The sequence below is a fragment of the Euwallacea fornicatus genome, chromosome 21, assembly GCF_040115645.1.
Source record: "Euwallacea fornicatus isolate EFF26 chromosome 21, ASM4011564v1, whole genome shotgun sequence".
Classification (NCBI taxonomy): domain Eukaryota; kingdom Metazoa; phylum Arthropoda; class Insecta; order Coleoptera; family Curculionidae; genus Euwallacea; species Euwallacea fornicatus.
In genome coordinates, this window is record NC_089561.1 from 2432812 (window position 1) to 2452178 (window position 19367).

Here is a 19367-nt window from a genome sequence, read left to right on the forward strand (position 1 = left end):
TGATCTAGCATAAGACAACGACTTCAAAACTGTCAACACATTTTCACAGCTTACGTTTTATACGATTTTTTAAAATTCCCACCCATTATGGTTAATTTACAAAATACCACGACTTACCTTCTCTCGCAGCATATCTCTAGTTCTGGTAGCCTGCGTCCTGTTCCTGTGCAGCTCAAATTGCAATTTGAGGCATCTCTCTTTCCAGTTGATTTCGCCAGCAGCATCGCTAGGTCCTGCGGTCAGTTCGTCTAATAAAACATCGGAACGAAGCACTGAACTAGATACGCCACTAGAACCGGTAGAATCACGAACGCGACGCGGGAGAAGTCGTGGAGACGAGGGAGTCGATTGGGAGAGCCTAAGGAGGAATTGGTGTCGTTTAGGTTTACTTGTAAATTTTCTATACAGAGCGTAAATGCGAAATTCAAAATGAGCCAAAAGCTTACGTAAGTGTTTCGTTTGTGAGTGTTACAATTTCAAAGCTTCTTGCTTCATGTACTCTGCGTATGAAGCGTATTACCTGGTAATCTCTCCAAGCCTGGTTAAAGGGTCGTACCCTCCACTATGTCTTTTCTTCGTTGGATCCATATTTGTCACCTCAAAATCATTTGAAAATCATTAGAAACACCAGCGGAAGGCATTTCACACTGCACGTTTCGTTAACGGACTACGAATAGACAAATGCTGACAGCAGGAAGAAAATATCGCACGTCTTTTCTTCGATGAATGGATGAGTATCTTTAGAATCTTAAGTGTCGAACGTAACGTTTTCATTAAGAGTTCATATACCGGCTTGCACACATCTTTAGATCGGTAGTACCATAGTGCATGGCCAATGACCCGCTTACGTTTGATGCATGAGAAACAGTAGTAGTACGAAGGCCTCCATGGTTTTACTTTCATTTGTAGATACTGGAATTTAATCACATGTTCTTGAATGATCTGCAACAATTAGAAAACTCTGTTAGAATATTTTTCCATTAAATACCGGCGTCCATTCGGAAATTAAGTTCCTGCACTTCCCTGATATTCCCGAAGGGACGCCGACTATGTATCCTGTATAGCCCCAATTCCAGTTTCATTTCCTTTCACCCCACCCGAAAAATTAATAGCCCTTTAATCTCTCAATTACCCTCTTGCTCTGTATGTGAACAAACCTTCAAAATCTCCCTTGAAACGATAAAAACCGAACACTTTTTTCCAAATACACGCCTAACGATAAAAGGTCCGTCTCTGAACCGAAATTTATGAAAATCGATGTGACAAAAGATCAGTTTGCATATCTTATACACATTCTTATGCGCCATGAGGGACAGATAGGGCCCTTATTTATTTATACAGAACGTTCCACATATCCGGAACGCTATAAACACATATATCGGTCGGAGAAATCTTTATCGTTTTATGGAATAAGTGGCCCAAGATGCCTTTGAACCCCCAGAGGATGGGAAAACATTGAACGAGATTGAGTGCAATTTAAAGGACATATTTAGGGAGCCCTTTACCAAAACGTGTTAGTTGGAAACTCAGAAAACTTCACGATCACGGACTCAAAACCTCGCAAACTCATTCATCAAATTGTCAAGGTTCCGAATTATTTCCTTACTAGAAAATCATTACTAGACAAACAACTTCCACCATATGGTAAAGACTAGCAATCAACCAAACCTTTGAGTTTCCTTTACCAGATCGTCAAGATTAGATGCAAACCATTAATTATCGTGTTTTATGACAAGCACATTGAAAGAAAGGCTTCCAAGGAAAAGATTGATTGAGGAGAAATGAAAACGAAATGTATCTCATTTTCTCAAATATTGCGAATATTCGAATTTAATTAAGCATTTAGGGGTTCACCCGATTGAAAAACGCAGGGCCATTGTTCCTTTAAAGAAACCTTTTAGGGCCAGCGATTTATAATAGAAATCGCGCCGAACCGTTTAGGGCATATTGAATATTTCCGAGCAAAAGGCTTACCCCCCGAATTTCGGGCTTTATTCTTCGAGTGGCATTCGAATGTTCGGATTGTCAGATTTGAATTAAATTTCCAGGAATAGGTTGAGGAATTGAGCTGCGGGAAAGCAGGAAGACATACCATTACTCTTCAAGAGATCAAAATGAAAAAGAAAAACTCTGTTAAAAATGAAAATTCTGGTATTGTTGGCGTTGATAAGCAGAGACGAGAACTAGGAAACACTAATGTTCGTCTTTAAATTAGAAGTTCTTATCGTGAGCATACAATGCTAATTTTATGCTTCAGATAATAAATCCAATAATCCTTTTTTGAATATTTGAAGTATCCTAAATTAACGGGTAGGAAGCGATTTAGATAACCTGAAAGGACTTTTTGATGATATGATGATAATATAAATTTGCGCCCCTCAGGACACCTGATGTGTGAAACGGCGAGATGGATGTGAAGAACGTATCTTGAATAATTTAATCACTCATTCCCCCTTCTAACACATGGTTCGATAATGAGGTGCGTGCTGTCAAACATATTTTACTATCAAATTACGCATTTATTAGCTTCTTCTCACGAAATATATGCACTGAAAGCGAACCTCGTCAAACGAATTTCAAGCGATTTCTTTTCACCCCCCTCCCCCCCCCCCCTCCCCCATCGAACCATATTTCGCCACCTACCTCGCTGGTCCCCCATCGGTCACTCCCTTAAAACTTTAACAACCCCCCGTCAGACATGTATGCGACGTGTCCGAGGTGCAAAGTCCCGGTATTTGCAGATTCGAGTGCCATAAATAAAACATTTATTATTAAAACTTACACCACCCCGAACGCAAACACTCATGCCGATTTGTCACTGACGGGGGCGCAGGCGTAGGGGTACAAATCAGCTGATTCGCGTTTGGGTTATGAAAGGATAAGTTGCGTCCACCACAGTGTCCAGAAATGATCGTATCGATTTCCGGTAGGGTGACATTGCAGGGGTAGGTTTCTTTATTCGGTTTCGTTTGCTGAGTAAAGAGAGCGTTAGGGGAAATATTGATTTTAACTTCATTTTGATTGAAGGGCGCAGTCACGTGGTATTTGTCGCCATTGTTTGGGAATGTTTTTTTTTCTTTGTCAAACTTTGATCGCTGATATTTCGGGATTAAGGCACGTTGAAATCAAAATTCCTCAAAATGCCCGATCAAGGTTCCAGAATGTCAAGAATTGAGGCGTCCATATGGTATCCTTATTAGTCAACTAGAGGGGAAACCCTACGCATCGTAAACATTCTGAAGTGGAATAGATAATTTATTATATAAATTGAGTGCCTGAACTTATGCTCCGCCATTGCGTCGAGAAATCCTGGGAAGTCGGGAATTTTATCTTGACTCCATGCGTAAACTTGAAAGGTATCTGTATAAATCTACACACGAAGTAGGTCAGTAAATATTGTTCATCTGGCAATGACTGATTAGGTCTAACACCCATACTATTTGTCGACCAGTGAACTTGGACGAAATTTTCAGGTATGACTGTAAATTACACAGTCAATGACTTAAGTTCTTTAAGTAAGTTTAAATCCGGCAACGGCGGAATAACGCCTAGATTAAACGCGCTAAAACAACACTCCTCCATCCAAATGGAGGGGTATGCGTGCACGTCGCACCACACTTCCATTGCACGCTATAACTATATTTATGTTTATGTCGATGGTCCAGTTTAGTTCGGTACGAGCGGAGATAATTCCGTTAAACGCGGAGAAAAAGCACTTGAACCATAGGATTATCCAGGTGAGGCATGGATAAGCCAGAACTTAAATGTTATTTGCCCCATGGGTCCTGGGTGGACATAAAGTTCCAGGATTTGACTTACACGGTGCCGCAAGGAAAACGAGGTATGTATATAAGTAATTACTTAATTATTCGAATGATTAGGTGTTAATAACAGAAAAAAGGATCTAGAAATTATAGTTGTGACACTGTATATCGCTTTAATATCTAAAACGTCAATATGAATTGTTTATAATGTTTTAAAGGAGGAAAATTGCCAAATAGCTGCCGCGAATCATCAATGTTTTACTCTAAATATAAATACAAGTACAAGTAGATAGTTATACTCATACTCAATCTACAATTGGATCTCGCAACGGATGTGGTTTTATGTGGAACAACAATTTAGTCAGATTATTTTGATATTCACAATTCATGTTTAATTGTTTCCTTGATTACTGAGTGAAAAACTAAGGCAGGATATTGCAGGGTCTACAATCAAATTATAACCTTAACCACTGATTTCAGTTCAAGTATCCCCAGAACAGATACAGCTTTCCACAAGTTTGCACATCAAACATTAGCAAAAATGAACATTCCTAACAGCTACTCACTAACAAACCATTTAATGCATAATGGTCTATTTTAAATTACTTTGTTTTTTAATAAAGTTATGAAATGTTCGTTAAAAGCAATATTTACTTTATAAATATTGTTCACTTTTATATATGAAATAACATCCAAAGAGATGTTTTGCATATTTTAAGGCGAAGGTTTAATGTGAAATTAATGTGGCAGTAGTCTCCATCTTGTATCATCTATTTGTAATAAGTTAATTGAAAAATAACAACTCCTTAGGTAACTTGTTATACAGCAATTTCAAGTAATAGCACAACGGTACAACTCATACATATGATTACAATTAATATGAACAAAGAATAGAACCTGCATTCCAGGATTAATTACCGTATTACATAACTCTTCATATGCGAACTAAGACCCAGAAAGGCTTAAATTTGAATAGATATTTAGTCCTTAAATTGAGCGGTTACTTGCAATAAAATCCGCAAGAATTAAGTAAAACGATACAAGCTCCCGCGACCTCATTTTCACCGCTCGATTTGTGCGAATGTTGGTTTCAATCCAATCAATCAGTCATGTAATTTTAGATTTTGAAATAAAATTGTATCATCATGATTTCAGTAAAGATTATTTAGAATGGTGGTACTATGCGGGTATGAGTTACATGTGGGCTAGAGGAGCGTTACCATCAAATTCATTTTCTTTTTAAGAATTTTAACTGGCGGTTTTTTGTTTTAAAGGAATAGCACCAAGAAGGTGCAAGGACACTTCAGAGCAGGGGTCCTGAAGTTTCGAAATTCCAAAATAAAAACTTATGATTTGGCATTTGAGGAAATTTAAGGTTTTGTTTTTGTTGTTGTTTTTAATATCTTATGATTTGGTTTATGTAGTTTGATAAACAAAGCGCGTGTTATGATTGTATCAAGAATAAATCATTGTTTTTGAGAAATTCGGACAACACAAACAATTTTCTATTGTTGTTAAGCTGGTTCAACGGTAGCTAATTCGTCGCAGGTCGATATCCTTTCAACACACAAGCAAGTACTTGACTCATTAAGCTCTAATTATATAAGAACAGAAGATACTTGACAATTAAATATGTAAGTTAAACCGACACTCATAGCGAATAATAGTACTCGTTTCACTCCTTGCAAACAAAAAAAATCAACTTCTTCAGCTTTCTCCCATTTTCAATAAGTGCAGCAAGTACCACCGTAAGTATCCTTGGTTAGTTGAGCACCCACATGCATCTCTCTGTTTCTGTTAGAATGTATTATTATGACATAATGTGTGATTTTGCAATATAACTGCAAACATTCAGGTGGGTAAAAACTTCATAATCTTTATAATTGAACATGAAACGCGCATTAACATGCAACGCTAAGTACGCAAATCTGTCACGGGTACCCTTGTATTACTGGTAAAGTCTGAATTAAACACAAATTAATAGAATTGTGTCCAAAACTATGTGTCCACCTTGAGCTTGCTCGAATCGTGACCAGTTTATGTTAATTTATTTAATAGTAGTTCATATGTCACACAGTACAGGAGGTCTCAACTGATCGTATAATGTGTAAACTTTACGTATCGATATGGTTGTACCACGTAATTAATAAAAATATAAAATTTCAAGTATACAGTTTTTCACATTGAAACAAAGGTAGTTTTTAATTTTGTCTGTACTCATGACGTTTTATGCTAAAATGTCACGTCTGTCGACGGCCCATGCTATTTCACACATTAACAATTTGTACATTACATTGCATTTATCGTGGATTTTTTGTTAACCTCTAATTATTGATTTAACGCTATAAAATAATTCTCAATCGTCAAAATGATCACTACGACATTAAAAGGTTTTTAATTATTGATCTCTGACTCTATGGGAGCAAACATGCAAAATCGGCATATTTCTCTCCCACGATCATTCGTGCTTATTAAGACCAATTACTTACCGAAACTAATTAATATTTTTGATCAAATCATAGCCATGTGACTTTTATAACATACCTACCTATTCGTTCTTCGATCAGTGCATTATTTTGATTTGCGATAAAAATATGTTTTTCCGTTAGCTGCACAAACTGATATCTCATGCAAATTTTTCTACTTAAGTGTTGTCTTAATCAGTAAACTGTAGGACTTTAAACCTTGGATATATAAAAGTCGAACAATGAAATTAATTATTCCTTGTTCCTGAATAGATATTAGTTGATAAAGTGTGAACAGTTCATATTCGTGTACGAAGTTGGAGCTAGAATTCTTTTATCCATCGAAGTTCCAAACTGCCTGAACTATACGATAATTAAAAATGTAGATATGTAGCTAAATGGTGGCAAAGACTAAAAAAATGCACGGTTTTCTGCTATAATTTCCTTTTGATGCTTTTGCTCCAACCTTGATTTCAAATATATACTATTTTAACTGTACAAGGCCTCCACATGCAAGTAACACTTAAAAATAATGTTCATTATAACAATAATTACTATTAAAAACAAGTTGAAGCTTACATTCAGTTATAATAATTTCAAATGTAATACTGGAAAACGAATATTGCAATACGGCTAATTAGTTTTTTCTAACCATCTTAAATCTACGAAATTTCAGATTCACATTTTTTCGTATTCGCCTTAAACGTTTAAGTAACTTTTCAGGTAGGAACACCTTCACAAATAAACACTTCCTCGAATCAGAAACTGTATTTATTTATACAATTTAACGAACTGAACAGAAGATTTATTTTCTGCAAGAATTAAGCAGTTTGGAGTGTTGAGCGTTTACACAGAATTGGATTCAACCAATATGACATTTGCAATATTCAATTGCAATTCAATAGCAAAGTAGCTGCCAAGCAAATTTGCTACTAAATTTCTATTTGATAATTTCATTACTTTGTATTTATTATTCCTACTTGCGCGTGAACGCTAGAAATTGCAAACTAAAAATACGTTTTTCTGCTAATAATTAGGTTTTTCCGATAACTGGTTATTGCCAACATATCTTAGTACATCTCTTCGTTATTATGACCTTCATTAATATTCAAATAATTTCATAGTGATCATCTGATCATCATTATCTCATCTGCTGGCGGAGTTATTCGTTACCAACCAATTACTTTAATTAAGCACACAATATAATCCGATTAAACTTTTCTTCTAGGCCCAAAATTGATCTTGCGAAGCGTGAATGGACACTTCAAACCCAACCAATTAACCGCCATTTTAGGTCCTTCAGGTTCAGGAAAGAGCACCTTATTAAACGTACTGGCTGGATACAAGTAGGTCGCAAATTTGGGAACGAATTGCGGTTATATGAATACAGTGATTGATTAATGATTAATGAATTGTTTCAGATGTGGAAACGCGACCGGCGAAATGTTTGTGAATGGAAAATCGCGAAATCTGAAGGCCTTTCAGGGATTGTCACGATACATAATGCAAGATAATCTGATGCAGCCCATGTTAACAGTTGATGAAGCAATGATGGTGGCAGCCAATCTCAAGTTAGGAATCAATTTATCACTACTGGAGAAGCAGAAAATGGTGTGTATATGAAGAAGATAAAACTGTTATTAGTTGATAAAATCAGTTCAGTACACAGTGCCGCTATGACAAATAAAAAATGATGAAAACTCCAAATTATAACTTGACTGCTCGTAGTGTTCTGATTAATGGAAAATTAAGAACTTTTTTTCATAAACATTCTGCATGTTTATGGTAAACTTCCTACTCCGTTAAGGGTGTAATGCGAAAACTGCCGTTAGAGACGCATGACAGAAAGTGTTAAATCCGGAAGCGTCATAACCGTTTTAAAAAAAGCATTTAGTTTCATTAAAGTTATTTTCCCTTCGTTCCGTTTTATCAATAGTCTTAAAGGAGCGAATATACCAAAATAGCAACCCACAAACACATAATACTAGAATATGGGACTATGAGTGTTGTGACGGAGTTCGTTCAAATTATTTAAAATTTACTATGTAGGTCTAAACTTACCGGTTTCAAAACTCTCATTAAAATTCCAGACGTTGAGTATTGTTCGTTCTTTGGACAAAACTGTTCGTTAAACCATCGAATAAAGTTGATAAAATACACACTGCAAGCGATTCAATACTCCAAGATTGGATTTGGTCAAAGACAATACGTCTGAAATATACAGCATTGCCGTTGAAAACACTCGTAGCACTTCGTCTTCCATATTTTCACGTATTTGTTTTGCCGGTTTTAGAAGTAGAAATTTGCACGAAAACTTTCCACAAAAGTTTAGACGTTTAGAAAAACCGGAAAAGTAACCGATGGCAAAAATGACTGACAAAATAATAGAATTTAAGTTCTACGCACATAGCGAAACTCGTGCGCCATTGCGCATCCATGGCACACTTGATGAATTTTATACCGATTTTGGAGAAAATTTCGGTTATTAGTTAAATTTTATTACTAAGTTTTCTTACTTATTACTTTATTACTAAGTTTTCATTAGTTTATAGTATAAAATGCATTACATTGTGCGTCGTAGAAAAAAAAGGCACTCCCTGCAGGAGTGAGACAATGCTCACAATCTTTCGTAGCACCCCAATTTAACACTATATATATTACCAACCTCCAACATGCAATACTTTCCGTAGGTCCTTATTCTTCTTCTTCGAACACCTCACTTTTTTTAGAACCCATTAACGAATCCTCCCTTTCACTCCGCTCTCGTGTGTAGTCGTCCGACTTCTAGATTGGCACCTTTACGACTCTTCCCACGATATATATCTGTTTACTATGTCCGTTTGACAGCAGTCAAAATGGTCTCAAAGTCAAACTTTCAAAATTGAACATAGGTGAAAACGTCCTTGGAATTCATTTGTATTTAGTAGGGGCGATTGGTCACCTAATAAGTTTTTTTGAGATCTTTTTTCAGATTTGACGCATCTCAACTTCGAGAGGTTCAAAGCAAAACGTGTAGAAAATAGAAGAAATAACACTGAACCATTTCACCAACCCACCTGAGCCAATCAATTGTTGACTTTTGTAATGTTTCTAGTCGCCTAATTTCAATATAGAAGGTAACGGAACCTAAACGGTTCATTGCGCTTATCAAATCGGCTTCTCAAGATATTGTGGAACCCCATGCACATTATAATACAGAATTATATACCTGATCGTTTTATCCAAAAATTACAAATTTTAATATAAAACTTTCTTTTCAGATAGGCAATATATTAGACCTCCTAGGCTTAAACCATTCGACCCTCACCGAATGCACCAAACTCTCGGGGGGTGAAAAGAAGCGCTTGTCTATTGCACTAGAATTACTCAACAACCCCCCAGTTCTTCTTTTAGACGAACCCACAACGTAAGTAGGTAAAAAAGAAACATAAAACACTTTTAAACAACTTAACTCCTTGGGTGTATGTAACGAATCATTTTTCAGTGGCCTGGATGATCTATCTTGCATGCAATGTGTCCTCCTTCTAAAGCGCATAGCCCAAGGAGGGCGTACTGTGATCTGCTCAATTCACACACCAAGTGCCCGCATGTTTTCCGTATTTGATAACGTATTTATCTTGTCTTCAGGACAATGCATTTATCAAGGATTCGGACCTGATGTCGTTCCCTATCTGGCCAATGTAGGTTTGGATTGTCCCAAGAATTTTAATCCAGCAGATTTTAGTATGTATAGAAACCGTTTTTAACAATATTTAATAAAATAAAGTGTGAATTTTAGTAATAGAAATAGCTTGCAAAGAATACGGAGACTTCCAAGACAAACTTGTATCAGCTATAGATAATGGAAAAATACGGTATTCTTGTAAATACGTTGCTGGAGCACCAGTATTAGAAGAAACTCAAGATTTTTTGGAACTTCAAACATTGGACATGCAGGATAACTCATTTGAGAACCAGAAATGTAGTTGGGTGACACAATTCACAATTTTATTAATGCGAATGTGGAAACAAATGTGGAGAGATAAGGTAAAAATTCTACTCTACAAAACTTTGTTTCTTGGCAATATAGTGAATTCAGGCTATTTTTGTCCAGTAATTCCATAGGATTTAATTCTAGAACTATTTACTCTTGCGAACAATCCTGCACATTATTCTGGGATGTCTCATGGGAACTCTTTACCTCGGAATGGGCAAAGACGGCTCAAAAACTGTATTCAATTTTGGACTTTACTTTGCTTGCTTGATATTCTTCATGTATATTCCCATGATGCCTGTTCTACTACAGTGTATTTTAATATGAATGGTAATTTAATATTCAAATGTACCTAATAGATTATATTACAGTCCCAAAAGAGTACCAACTAATCAAGCGTGAACATTTCAACAAATGGTACAGACTTAGCGCCTATTTCTCAGCACTTACCGCTTCCACTTTACCAGTACAGTTAGTGCTGGGTTCCCTTTACTTGACCTTAGTTTATGTGCTAACTGACCAACCAATGGAGCTAGATAGAATAGGGAAATTCTATTTTATCTGTATTTTAACCGGAACCATATCAGAGAGCTTAGGACTGCTTATTGCGTCTCAATTTAGCTTGATGGTAAAATCACTTTTTTAATTTCATAAAGTTAAAGATATTTACTATCAGTATTTCAGAATTCAATGTTTCTGGGACCTGTAGTCGCAGTTCCCTTCATGCTATTGGCAGTTTATGGTTTCGGTAGCGGCTATGACAACATTCCCCCTTTAATTAAATTTGCAATGCACTTTAGTTACCTTCGCTACTCTCTTCAAGGACTGATGGCCACCATGATGACGAATAGAGAGAAACTTAAGTGCCCGGATGAGGTGGAAATTTGCGTATGGACTGATTTGAAGCACTTCATGGAAGATATGGGCATGGAGAAAACAAAATTGTGGCTGGATATTACGACTTTAGTGGCGATTTATTTCGTGTTTAGGGGGGGATTTTATTATTTACTTAAACAAAGATTGTCACCAAATAAGACATTTATTGCTTTGAGATATATTGGACGGATTATTAAATCACGTATTGCACGGTAATACAGACCTTTATTTCAAATATTCCTTACAGGCGGCAAAACTGCGAGAGTAGAGTTATCACTAGGAACACAATATAACTTTTAAAATGTAAGAAAAAAAATGCAATTTCCCAATTTTATTTTCCTTCTACGTTCAGCATAGGTCCTAGAGTAACGTTGACGCGCCATCCGCCTTCTTGCGGCGATGGCGGAACATCGTTGCCGGTTCTTTAAATGACGCTAATGCCGATCGAAATTTAAATGCGTGCCTTTCACCATAGTGATTTATGCAATTTAGTTGAGGAAGGCCAAACCTGGGAACCCACAATATACAATTTTTGCGGAAATGAAAATCCCTCAGTTTTGACAAATGGTAGATGAAATGAGGAGCTGAGACCGTTCCAATAGACGTCAATTATTCCGACAAACGCGCTGACGAGCGTCCCAGAATTTGCAGTAGTCTTGGCGCAGAACGGCAACATCGTTTCCCCGCCACAACAAGGTCGATGGTGTGTATCATACATAAATAAATATCATTGCATCTCCACATCAAGTGTGGCTTTAACTCGAATGAAAAGGGTATTTTCTTGAAGATTAATCTTCAAATTAGTCTAATTATCTTGAAAAATACAATTCCAGTGATGTAGAAACCGTGATGATTCACATGTGCATATCACCAGATAAGATAAACGTATAAATTAACACGTAAATACACTCAAGGTCTTGGGGGCGATTGCGCATTAAAGCTGAGCCTGGAGAAATCTAGGGGAATTTTTCAGAAGATTCCGCACCTCCCACACCCCGCAGCCAATCCTAGGTAGAAAAGGGGAACTACCGGATTCCCAAAAGCCCCACTTCAAGCTACACCCAGTCATTTATAGGTTGGTACTTCTTTGTAATTGGTTAAATTCCGTAAAGTGAGCCTACAAGTGCGCTTCAGTGACTTGAAAACTTCTAGATTGTTATAGGCACTGTTTTTAGTGTTTCCTTAGTGATATTTATTATATTTATATAACACTAAGCTATGATGATGGAGCAATCATTTTCAGCTCCATTCAGCCCTATTAGCAAGTTTGATTGTTCATCCCCTCTGCAAACCATTGTGACTCCTAGTAAGTTTTTAGGTTAGAGTACAAATGATAGTCACTTTTATAGTTTAAGGTGTTCCTTATTTGCCCCACATCGTACATTTGTTCTGTGATACCAACATCTTTCCATTCCCAAAATGTTTATTGGAAACATTTTCTTAGATATGGCAACATTTCCAACTCCCCCATCAAGCAGTGGTGACTCTCCCCAACCAATTTACTTTGTGGCGTCGCCAAATTCAAATAGCTTCACTTCTCCTGAGTCAAGCCAACATTACATACAAGCTCAAATTCTGCCCTCTGACAGCCAAATGATAAAGCTAACTAATGGAAACTTAGATAATGGTAAAGGACCTTAATTCCTTGTGTAATGTCAATTAAATCACATTTACAGCTCCCCGATTAAGTATTGTTGAGGAACCAACCAATAAATTCCGGTTTCGATACAAGTCTGAAATGGCTGGCACCCATGGTAGCCTTTGTGGCATGAATTCTGATAAAGCTAGAAAGCAAACTTTTCCTGCAGTTGAGGTATTACATTACACTTCAAATTGATAATTCCTAGAAACCATTTCATGTTATAGTTACATAACTTCCCAGGCAAAGCAGTTATTAGATGTTCAATATATCAATATAATGTTACTGAAGATTTCAAGCCTCATCCGCACAGGCTTATAATGAAGAGGGGCAAAGAAGAGTTTGATGATCCACATGATATCGTTGTAAGTCCAAATGCTGAGGATGGTTTTATAGCTCGCTTTCACAGTATGGGCATAATTCACACTGCAAGAAAAAATATTGTGGGTGAATTGGTGAGAAAAAAGTCCCAGTTGAAAAGAGAATTGATTGCCACTTTGGAAGGTAATACACGAGATTTGACTATAAAGGAAATAACAGAGGTGAGTGGGATATGTGTGATATTCAAAAAGGATGGAAGAAACCATTGGTAAATGGCTTCTTTTGAACCTTTAAAACGGTTCTTCAACAGAAGGGAAGGAAATTTGTTATTTAAAATAGTAGTGCAGAGGTTTGCACATTGCAATTTCTTAAATTTATATACCTTATCTTAAATGAGTGTAGATGGAGTTAATAGAGTAAGTACCCACTGCTCTCATATGTTTGGAAAGTACCACTAATTCATCATTCAGGACTGTGACAGCAATCATCTGTTGTTGACTTTGTTGCGTTGAAATTAATTTCAACTAATTTATACTGTCTACATCTTTATCTTTGATTAATACATTATTTTATATTGTCTATCTTGGCGAAGTGTGGAGGGTGTCAATCCATTGATATTAACGTTTAATTTTTGACACGGAAGCCGTTTTGGTTTTGGATTTTCTGTCAAAACTGTTCTTTTGTACATTTAGCATATTGATTTTAAAATTGATTTTTTAGTGTTAAAAACTCAATTTTTCTCACGTTTGTGCTCTTGCTGCTTTTCCTTTGAAGATGTAAGTATTTGTTAATATTGTGACTTTTATGTCCTTAATCGCATCAAACTGCAATTCGACTTTAACATTCTCTCATTAATTAAACAATCTGGAAACGTGTAGAATATATTGTATATTCCGTCTCTAAAAATCCCACAAGTGTTACCGTATCTCTTCTGAGGTTTCTATAAAAATATAACTGATTGCAATGAGGTCTGAATTTCCAATACTACTTTATGTATTTCTTGGTCTTCTTCCTTAGTCTAATAAAAACATTTTCTTCAAGAGTGGACTAATATTCAAAGTTATGTGTGTTAAATATGGACAGATAATAAACAATTTGGTTTTGTGACTCCTATGATATTATCACATGTCTTGATATTTAAACTTAGTTATAACACAGTGGTATACTGTGGACTCTACTGTTTTCATGTTTATATTTGCTAATGTACAGGACACATAACTGGCATGCAGCAGTAATTTTATAGTTGTTGATTCAAATAAGTGTTGAATAAGGTTTGTTTACATCAGTTTTTAATCCAGTTAAAAGTTATCAATTGATAATTAAAATAAATTAATCATGTCTCTTCTGAACGCTCCGTTTAAATTAAATTAAGTGGTCATCTATTTATTTCGCAACCGCTGTTTAAGATTATATTTGGATAGGAAGGAAATGTCAATTAGTGTGTGTTTGTTGGACAATAAGCTGGATGACAAAAAATTTGATATGATATCATCTGCAGCAATTTAACATGTCACCCAATCCAAAAATGTTTAAGGTACGTCTCTAACATCCAGTTTGTAAGCAATCCCTAAAATAGATTTGATAATCAAACTGTTAGCAAATTGATAAATTGCTTTCTCAACAGCTGACCAAACAATCAGAATTAGTCAAAGAAGGCAAATTTATGAACTGCGCGCCTCTGATTCTCATCAGGACTGCTCACCATTGCCAAAATTAAACAGTGCTATTTTGTTCTCTTCAAAATACTATTTATACGATAAAACCCGTTCAAGTTTAGTATACCTTGTTTGCATAAGTGACTCACTACTTGATTCTTATCAATATAGCTTTATAAACAATAATTCAGTTTATATAATGGATTTGTATATAAATGTTTTTAAAATCTAATGTGTCTCATTCCCATTATCACTAAAATTTGAAGCAAAATTTTCTGGTTCTATTGAAATTTAACGCATTAGTATATATATTGAAAAGCTTTATTATCATTCAGTGGTGAACTTTCCTTCAATTGGAAATGAGTGAGAAGTTTTTTCCATATGTAAGTGTTCTTTATCCATTCTATTTATGATTTAAAATCAATAATCCACTTAAAGAATTGCACATTTCCAAGAAAAAGATTCCTACTATTCACAGAAAAGATAAGGCTTTGTTTATCAGATATTTGTGGGTATTATATACATGCATGTAGTGGATTAATGTCGGTATATATTTACAGTATTTATGTAATAAATATGAGTTTTGGTGACTTTACCTAGTGCTAGCCTTTCTTAATTTAAAGTACTATGTATATGCAGAGTTTGTGCAGTAAATATAAATGAAAACTAGATATTCCTAGAGAATAATTGTTGTGCTGTATTTCAAGTAGTTCAGTCAGTGCTATTTGGTTAGTATTGAAACAAGTTTTTTTTTTCCTTGTTAAGCTGACTGAAGTTAGTACATATTCTAATTTGGTTACAGAGTCATGAAAATTACCCCTTATGCCGAATCTTCAAGCGTAGCCTCACTAAGAGAAGGTTTGTAATAATTTGTCTAATTCCATTCGCAAATCAGTGCGGAACTTCTTGAATAGTCTTATACCAATCTTGCAAGTAGAATTTGTAACTGCACTCTAGTTTGAATATTTGCAAATTTATTTGTGCTAATCGAACAGTTAATGTGGGTTTGTTTATCTGATTTCGTTATGGCTTTAATGAATTTTTGAAAGCTCGTTAAACTGCGATTATATAAATATTCTCAATTTATGTATTAATAAAAAAAAATTATTGCACAGGTTGAATATCAGATAAATAACACTGTCAAAAAACTGATTATGCACTAAAATATATTGCTATTTAGCAGGTTTCGATATGGATTATATCACTGATGACGACGATATGTCTAACTTTGAAGATCCTTCTCATCTCTCAGAGAATAAGGAAGAAGGTACAAACAAGTCTCCTTTCCTAGTTGAACAACCGGCTTTTAAATTAAATGCAAATGGATATCTCTCGTGGGCAGGAAGCATGTTCCATCCGAGAGTTATCTGAGTGCGTTTATAATGAGCGAATACATTTAAACTTGATTTCAGATTAAGGGATTGGCCGAACAAGAGAGCAAATCCATTAATTTGAATATTGTTTGTCTCAGATTTGATGCGTTTCTTATTAAAAATGGCATTCGAAACCCGATTTGCCCGCCGGTATTCAGTCACGGCATTAATAATCTAAGTAAGTATATTTATCTTCTTGCTCTTTCGTAACAGACAAATCGGTAAGTTGTTAAGAGAAAACAGTAGTTTGAGCACAGGACATCACACTGCATTACAACATTATTTTCTCGTTTAGAATGTGCTTTAACTGGCGATTTAAAAATAGTGCGCATGGATCACTGCACCAGCCCTGCAAGAGGCGGTAAAGAGGTGTTTTTGCTAGTCGAGAGAGTCACCAAAAGTAGGCCGCATTATATTTTTTTTTCTATATATCTAATACTCGCCCATTCCACCTAATAGAAAATATAAAAATCCGATTTTTTGAATTGGACGATGACGAGCAGGAAGTATGGGAAGGATGGGGCCGATTCAGTGAGCTCGACGTGCATCACCAATACGCTATTGTCCTTAAGTAAGAAGAAAATAAAAAGGAGAAATGCGGGGAATGCTCAAAAAAGTCATACGTTTTAGGACCCCCCCTTACGATAGGGACCCATACATAAGCCATCCCGTGCAGGTGTTCATGGAGTTGGTCAGACCTTCAGACAACGCCAGGAGCGAATGGAAAGAATTTAGGTTTGTCCCCAACAACGAATTTAAGCCTGGTTCCAAGAGGCCTAGGTCGAGTTACGAATCGCCTTCAAGTTATAATAGCGGCAGGTGGGTTATTGAGAAGCATTTGACAGCCTGCTAAATATTTTGAAGATTCTAAAAGCAATTTTAAATGTTTAATATCGATGTACCATTTAGTGTGTGCAGCAGCGAATTGCCGGCTACGATCCCCAACACCGTCGCAGCCATGCACGTGCATCAACATTCCACCAGTTCTTTGCCCAGTGCAAACAGCTGGAACCAAAACGAGTTATTCACAGATTATCAGCTGGAACGTGCCTTGAGCGACATGGATTCGGCCGAGTTTGACCATTTGTTTGGCATGTTCGAGCCTACCCTGCCCAATGACGATAACACAACGGACGGGCCTTCTGCAATTTCCAACCAATTAAATCACATGCACATCAACAAAAATGGAAGTCCTATTATTAGGGTCGAGCACCAGATGGAGGCCTCCAACAGACTGGAAAAGAGGGCGGTGTTTAAGTAAGACTGACAAATTTGTTTAGATTATTGCAAAAACTGTTTATTGCTTTGATTCAGCGATTACAATGCACTCAATCAAATGCAGTTGCACGAGCGAACGAACGCGCCAACTGTTATCAAACTTGAAGTTGCTTATGCGGATATAAAGAAAGCAGAACGCACCTACAACGAGCTGAGGAGTTTCATAAAAACCTCCGATGCACATCAACGCGCTCCCGAAGTGTTGGAGCACCATTTCGGGGAAGAGGTGGGCAAAGAGAGGAGGAACAAGTGAGTTTTTAACTGGTTTTGAAAGCAATATTTGTGTTTTTGGCGTCGAAGTACAAAATATTCAAAATTTTTCCGAGTCCAAAGCGATCTAAACTTAACTCTATGTCGCATGAATTATTTTTCAGCGCCCTTCATGTATTCGTCAGTCTGAACCGCAAAGATGAGGTAACGTTCATCCTGAAAATGTTCGTGTTGTCTCGCAAATTCAGATTGACGAACGTCCCCAATGCGGACAATTTAACGCCCCTGCATATCGCAGTGCAGTGCCGCAACGAGGAGTTTGTCTCTTATTTGCTACACTGCCAGGCAAACCCTATGAAGCAGGACAGCAATGGAAAGACTGCTCTTCATACTGCCATAAAATGTTCGTCTACACTGGACATGCTCGAGCTACTATTACGTGATAAACAGTGCAAAGATCTCATTGATTTGGAAGATTATGGTAAGCAGTTCTTTTGCGTAACTGCAATAGCACTGGGCGTTCAACGACAGTGGTGTTTGGGGTGCTCGTATGCCTCGTAACATAACAGTTAGTTATACATTAATAATATAAAGATAAACGACGGAACGTGTATAAGAAATCTATTGTTGTTATCTAAATCGAAATTAATCTCTCACTTCCCGCATTTAGATGGTTATAGTCCCTTAAATTTGGCCGTCGAATGCCGTAATATGACGGCGATGAAACTGTTGTGCCAAAATGGAGCTGATGTGAACAAAAGGCACCAGAAAAACGGTTTTACTCCGTTGAGAATCGCAATTGAAAACCAATACGTCGAGGCCATTCAGTATCTCCTACAGCACGCAATGTTTGAGTATGAGTTGCAAAACGATTTTAACAATTTGTCGCCGTTTGAGGCGGCCACCATAAAAAAATGCAACTCCGAAGTCATGGAAGTGATCAACAGATACATGGCAAGTGGTCTGATGGTTGTCACCTCGGGGGTGTTTCATCGATAATGATATATTTCAGAACGACAACAGCAAGTCCGTGAAGTTTGAATTGAAAAAAGAAATTGAAGAGGATGACGAAGAGGACGAAGAAATTGAAGAGGTAAAAATGGAAATTTGTCACATGTATGAAGAAGAAACACATGGAGGGGTTTTCTTATTTATTTTCATAGGACATTGAAATGAGGTCTGAAACGATCTGTCCGGTGTTTTCACCAGATCAACTTTACACCGGTTTGAAACTGTTGCCTCCACGATGTCTGGACGAGGTTTCCGCCCTTTTAGACGAGAGTGGAAAGTATCTAGAACTGGCAGATTTGCTGGATTTGAGCCATTTACTTCAAACTGGAGCCATTTCAAGCGACAGAAGCATCAGTCGAAATTTACTACAATATGCCATCGAGGTGAGGATTTAAGGACGAAATTTGTGTCATTTTATGTGGAGGTTTAGGGATCTTAACTTTCCGCTTTGATCTTTTATAGAAGGACAATGTGAAAATCTTAGATATCCGAACTTTCCTTGAAAATTTGGATGAACACAAAGCAGTTGCCGTAATGGACAGAACAGCGAACGATTTACTGCTGCTTAGCCGCAGTTAAACAGCAAATTGGTGAGCGAAAGTATCAAGAATCAAGAATTCGAGACTTGTAAGCAGCCAGAAAGTGTAATACAAAGATTTTGATGTGATACTTTTTATCGGGTTCGTTCATATGGCATCAAATGAACTATTGATATTTCTTTAAAGTAAGTGAATATTACGAGGTAATAAATCGTAGTTTTATTTTTACATGTTAATTTTGTATCTGTTTTCATACTGTGAGT

At 36.6% G+C, this 19367-nt stretch overlaps 3 protein-coding genes across 13 annotated transcripts in view; 2 read left to right on the forward strand and 1 right to left on the reverse strand.

Moving 5' to 3' along the window:
• The window catches only part of LOC136345740 (uncharacterized protein CG43867), a 64252-nt gene extending 52778 nt beyond the window's left edge, over positions 1–11474 (reverse strand). For 7 of the 8 annotated variants that reach the window (XM_066294295.1, XM_066294293.1, XM_066294298.1 and 4 more), the window contains exons 1-3: positions 2644–2806; positions 521–942; positions 118–358 (exon numbers count right to left, since the gene is read on the reverse strand). In XM_066294295.1, coding sequence (XP_066150392.1) covers positions 118–358; positions 521–588 — 309 coding nt within the window. In that variant the 5' untranslated portion in view covers positions 589–942; positions 2644–2806. Of the gene's footprint in view, positions 1–117; positions 359–520; positions 943–2643; positions 2807–11301 lie in introns of those variants that run through there. The other variant, XM_066294292.1, reaches the window with a different exon arrangement.
• LOC136345751 (ATP-binding cassette subfamily G member 4-like) lies at positions 3110–11298 on the forward strand. Its single transcript, XM_066294328.1, has 9 exons — positions 3110–3841; positions 7458–7575; positions 7651–7840; positions 9490–9635; positions 9714–9952; positions 10008–10255; positions 10347–10515; positions 10574–10830; positions 10887–11298. The coding sequence occupies exons 1-9, from the start codon at positions 3745–3747 to the stop codon at positions 11292–11294; spliced, it is 1872 nt and encodes a 623-aa protein (XP_066150425.1). The 5' UTR covers positions 3110–3744; the 3' UTR covers positions 11295–11298.
• Positions 11475–11761: 287 nt separating the features above from the next.
• Rel (Relish) lies at positions 11762–19332 on the forward strand. Of its 4 annotated transcripts, XM_066294319.1 has the most exons (17): positions 11762–11851; positions 11912–12153; positions 12322–12384; positions 12523–12705; positions 12755–12891; positions 12945–13259; positions 16106–16244; positions 16362–16466; positions 16526–16637; positions 16697–16885; positions 16976–17323; positions 17381–17593; positions 17719–18035; positions 18225–18508; positions 18567–18647; positions 18718–18948; positions 19028–19332. In XM_066294319.1, exons 4-17 carry the CDS (start codon positions 12525–12527, stop codon positions 19142–19144), a joined length of 2769 nt encoding a protein of 922 aa, XP_066150416.1. In that variant the 5' UTR covers positions 11762–11851; positions 11912–12153; positions 12322–12384; positions 12523–12524; the 3' UTR covers positions 19145–19332. The 4 variants fall into 4 exon arrangements, with proteins under 4 accessions (XP_066150416.1, XP_066150415.1, XP_066150417.1 ...); XM_066294318.1 differs by having other exon boundaries at positions 11802–12153; XM_066294320.1 differs by lacking the exon at positions 12322–12384 and having other exon boundaries at positions 11802–12153.
• Positions 19333–19367: the final 35 nt, after the last annotated feature.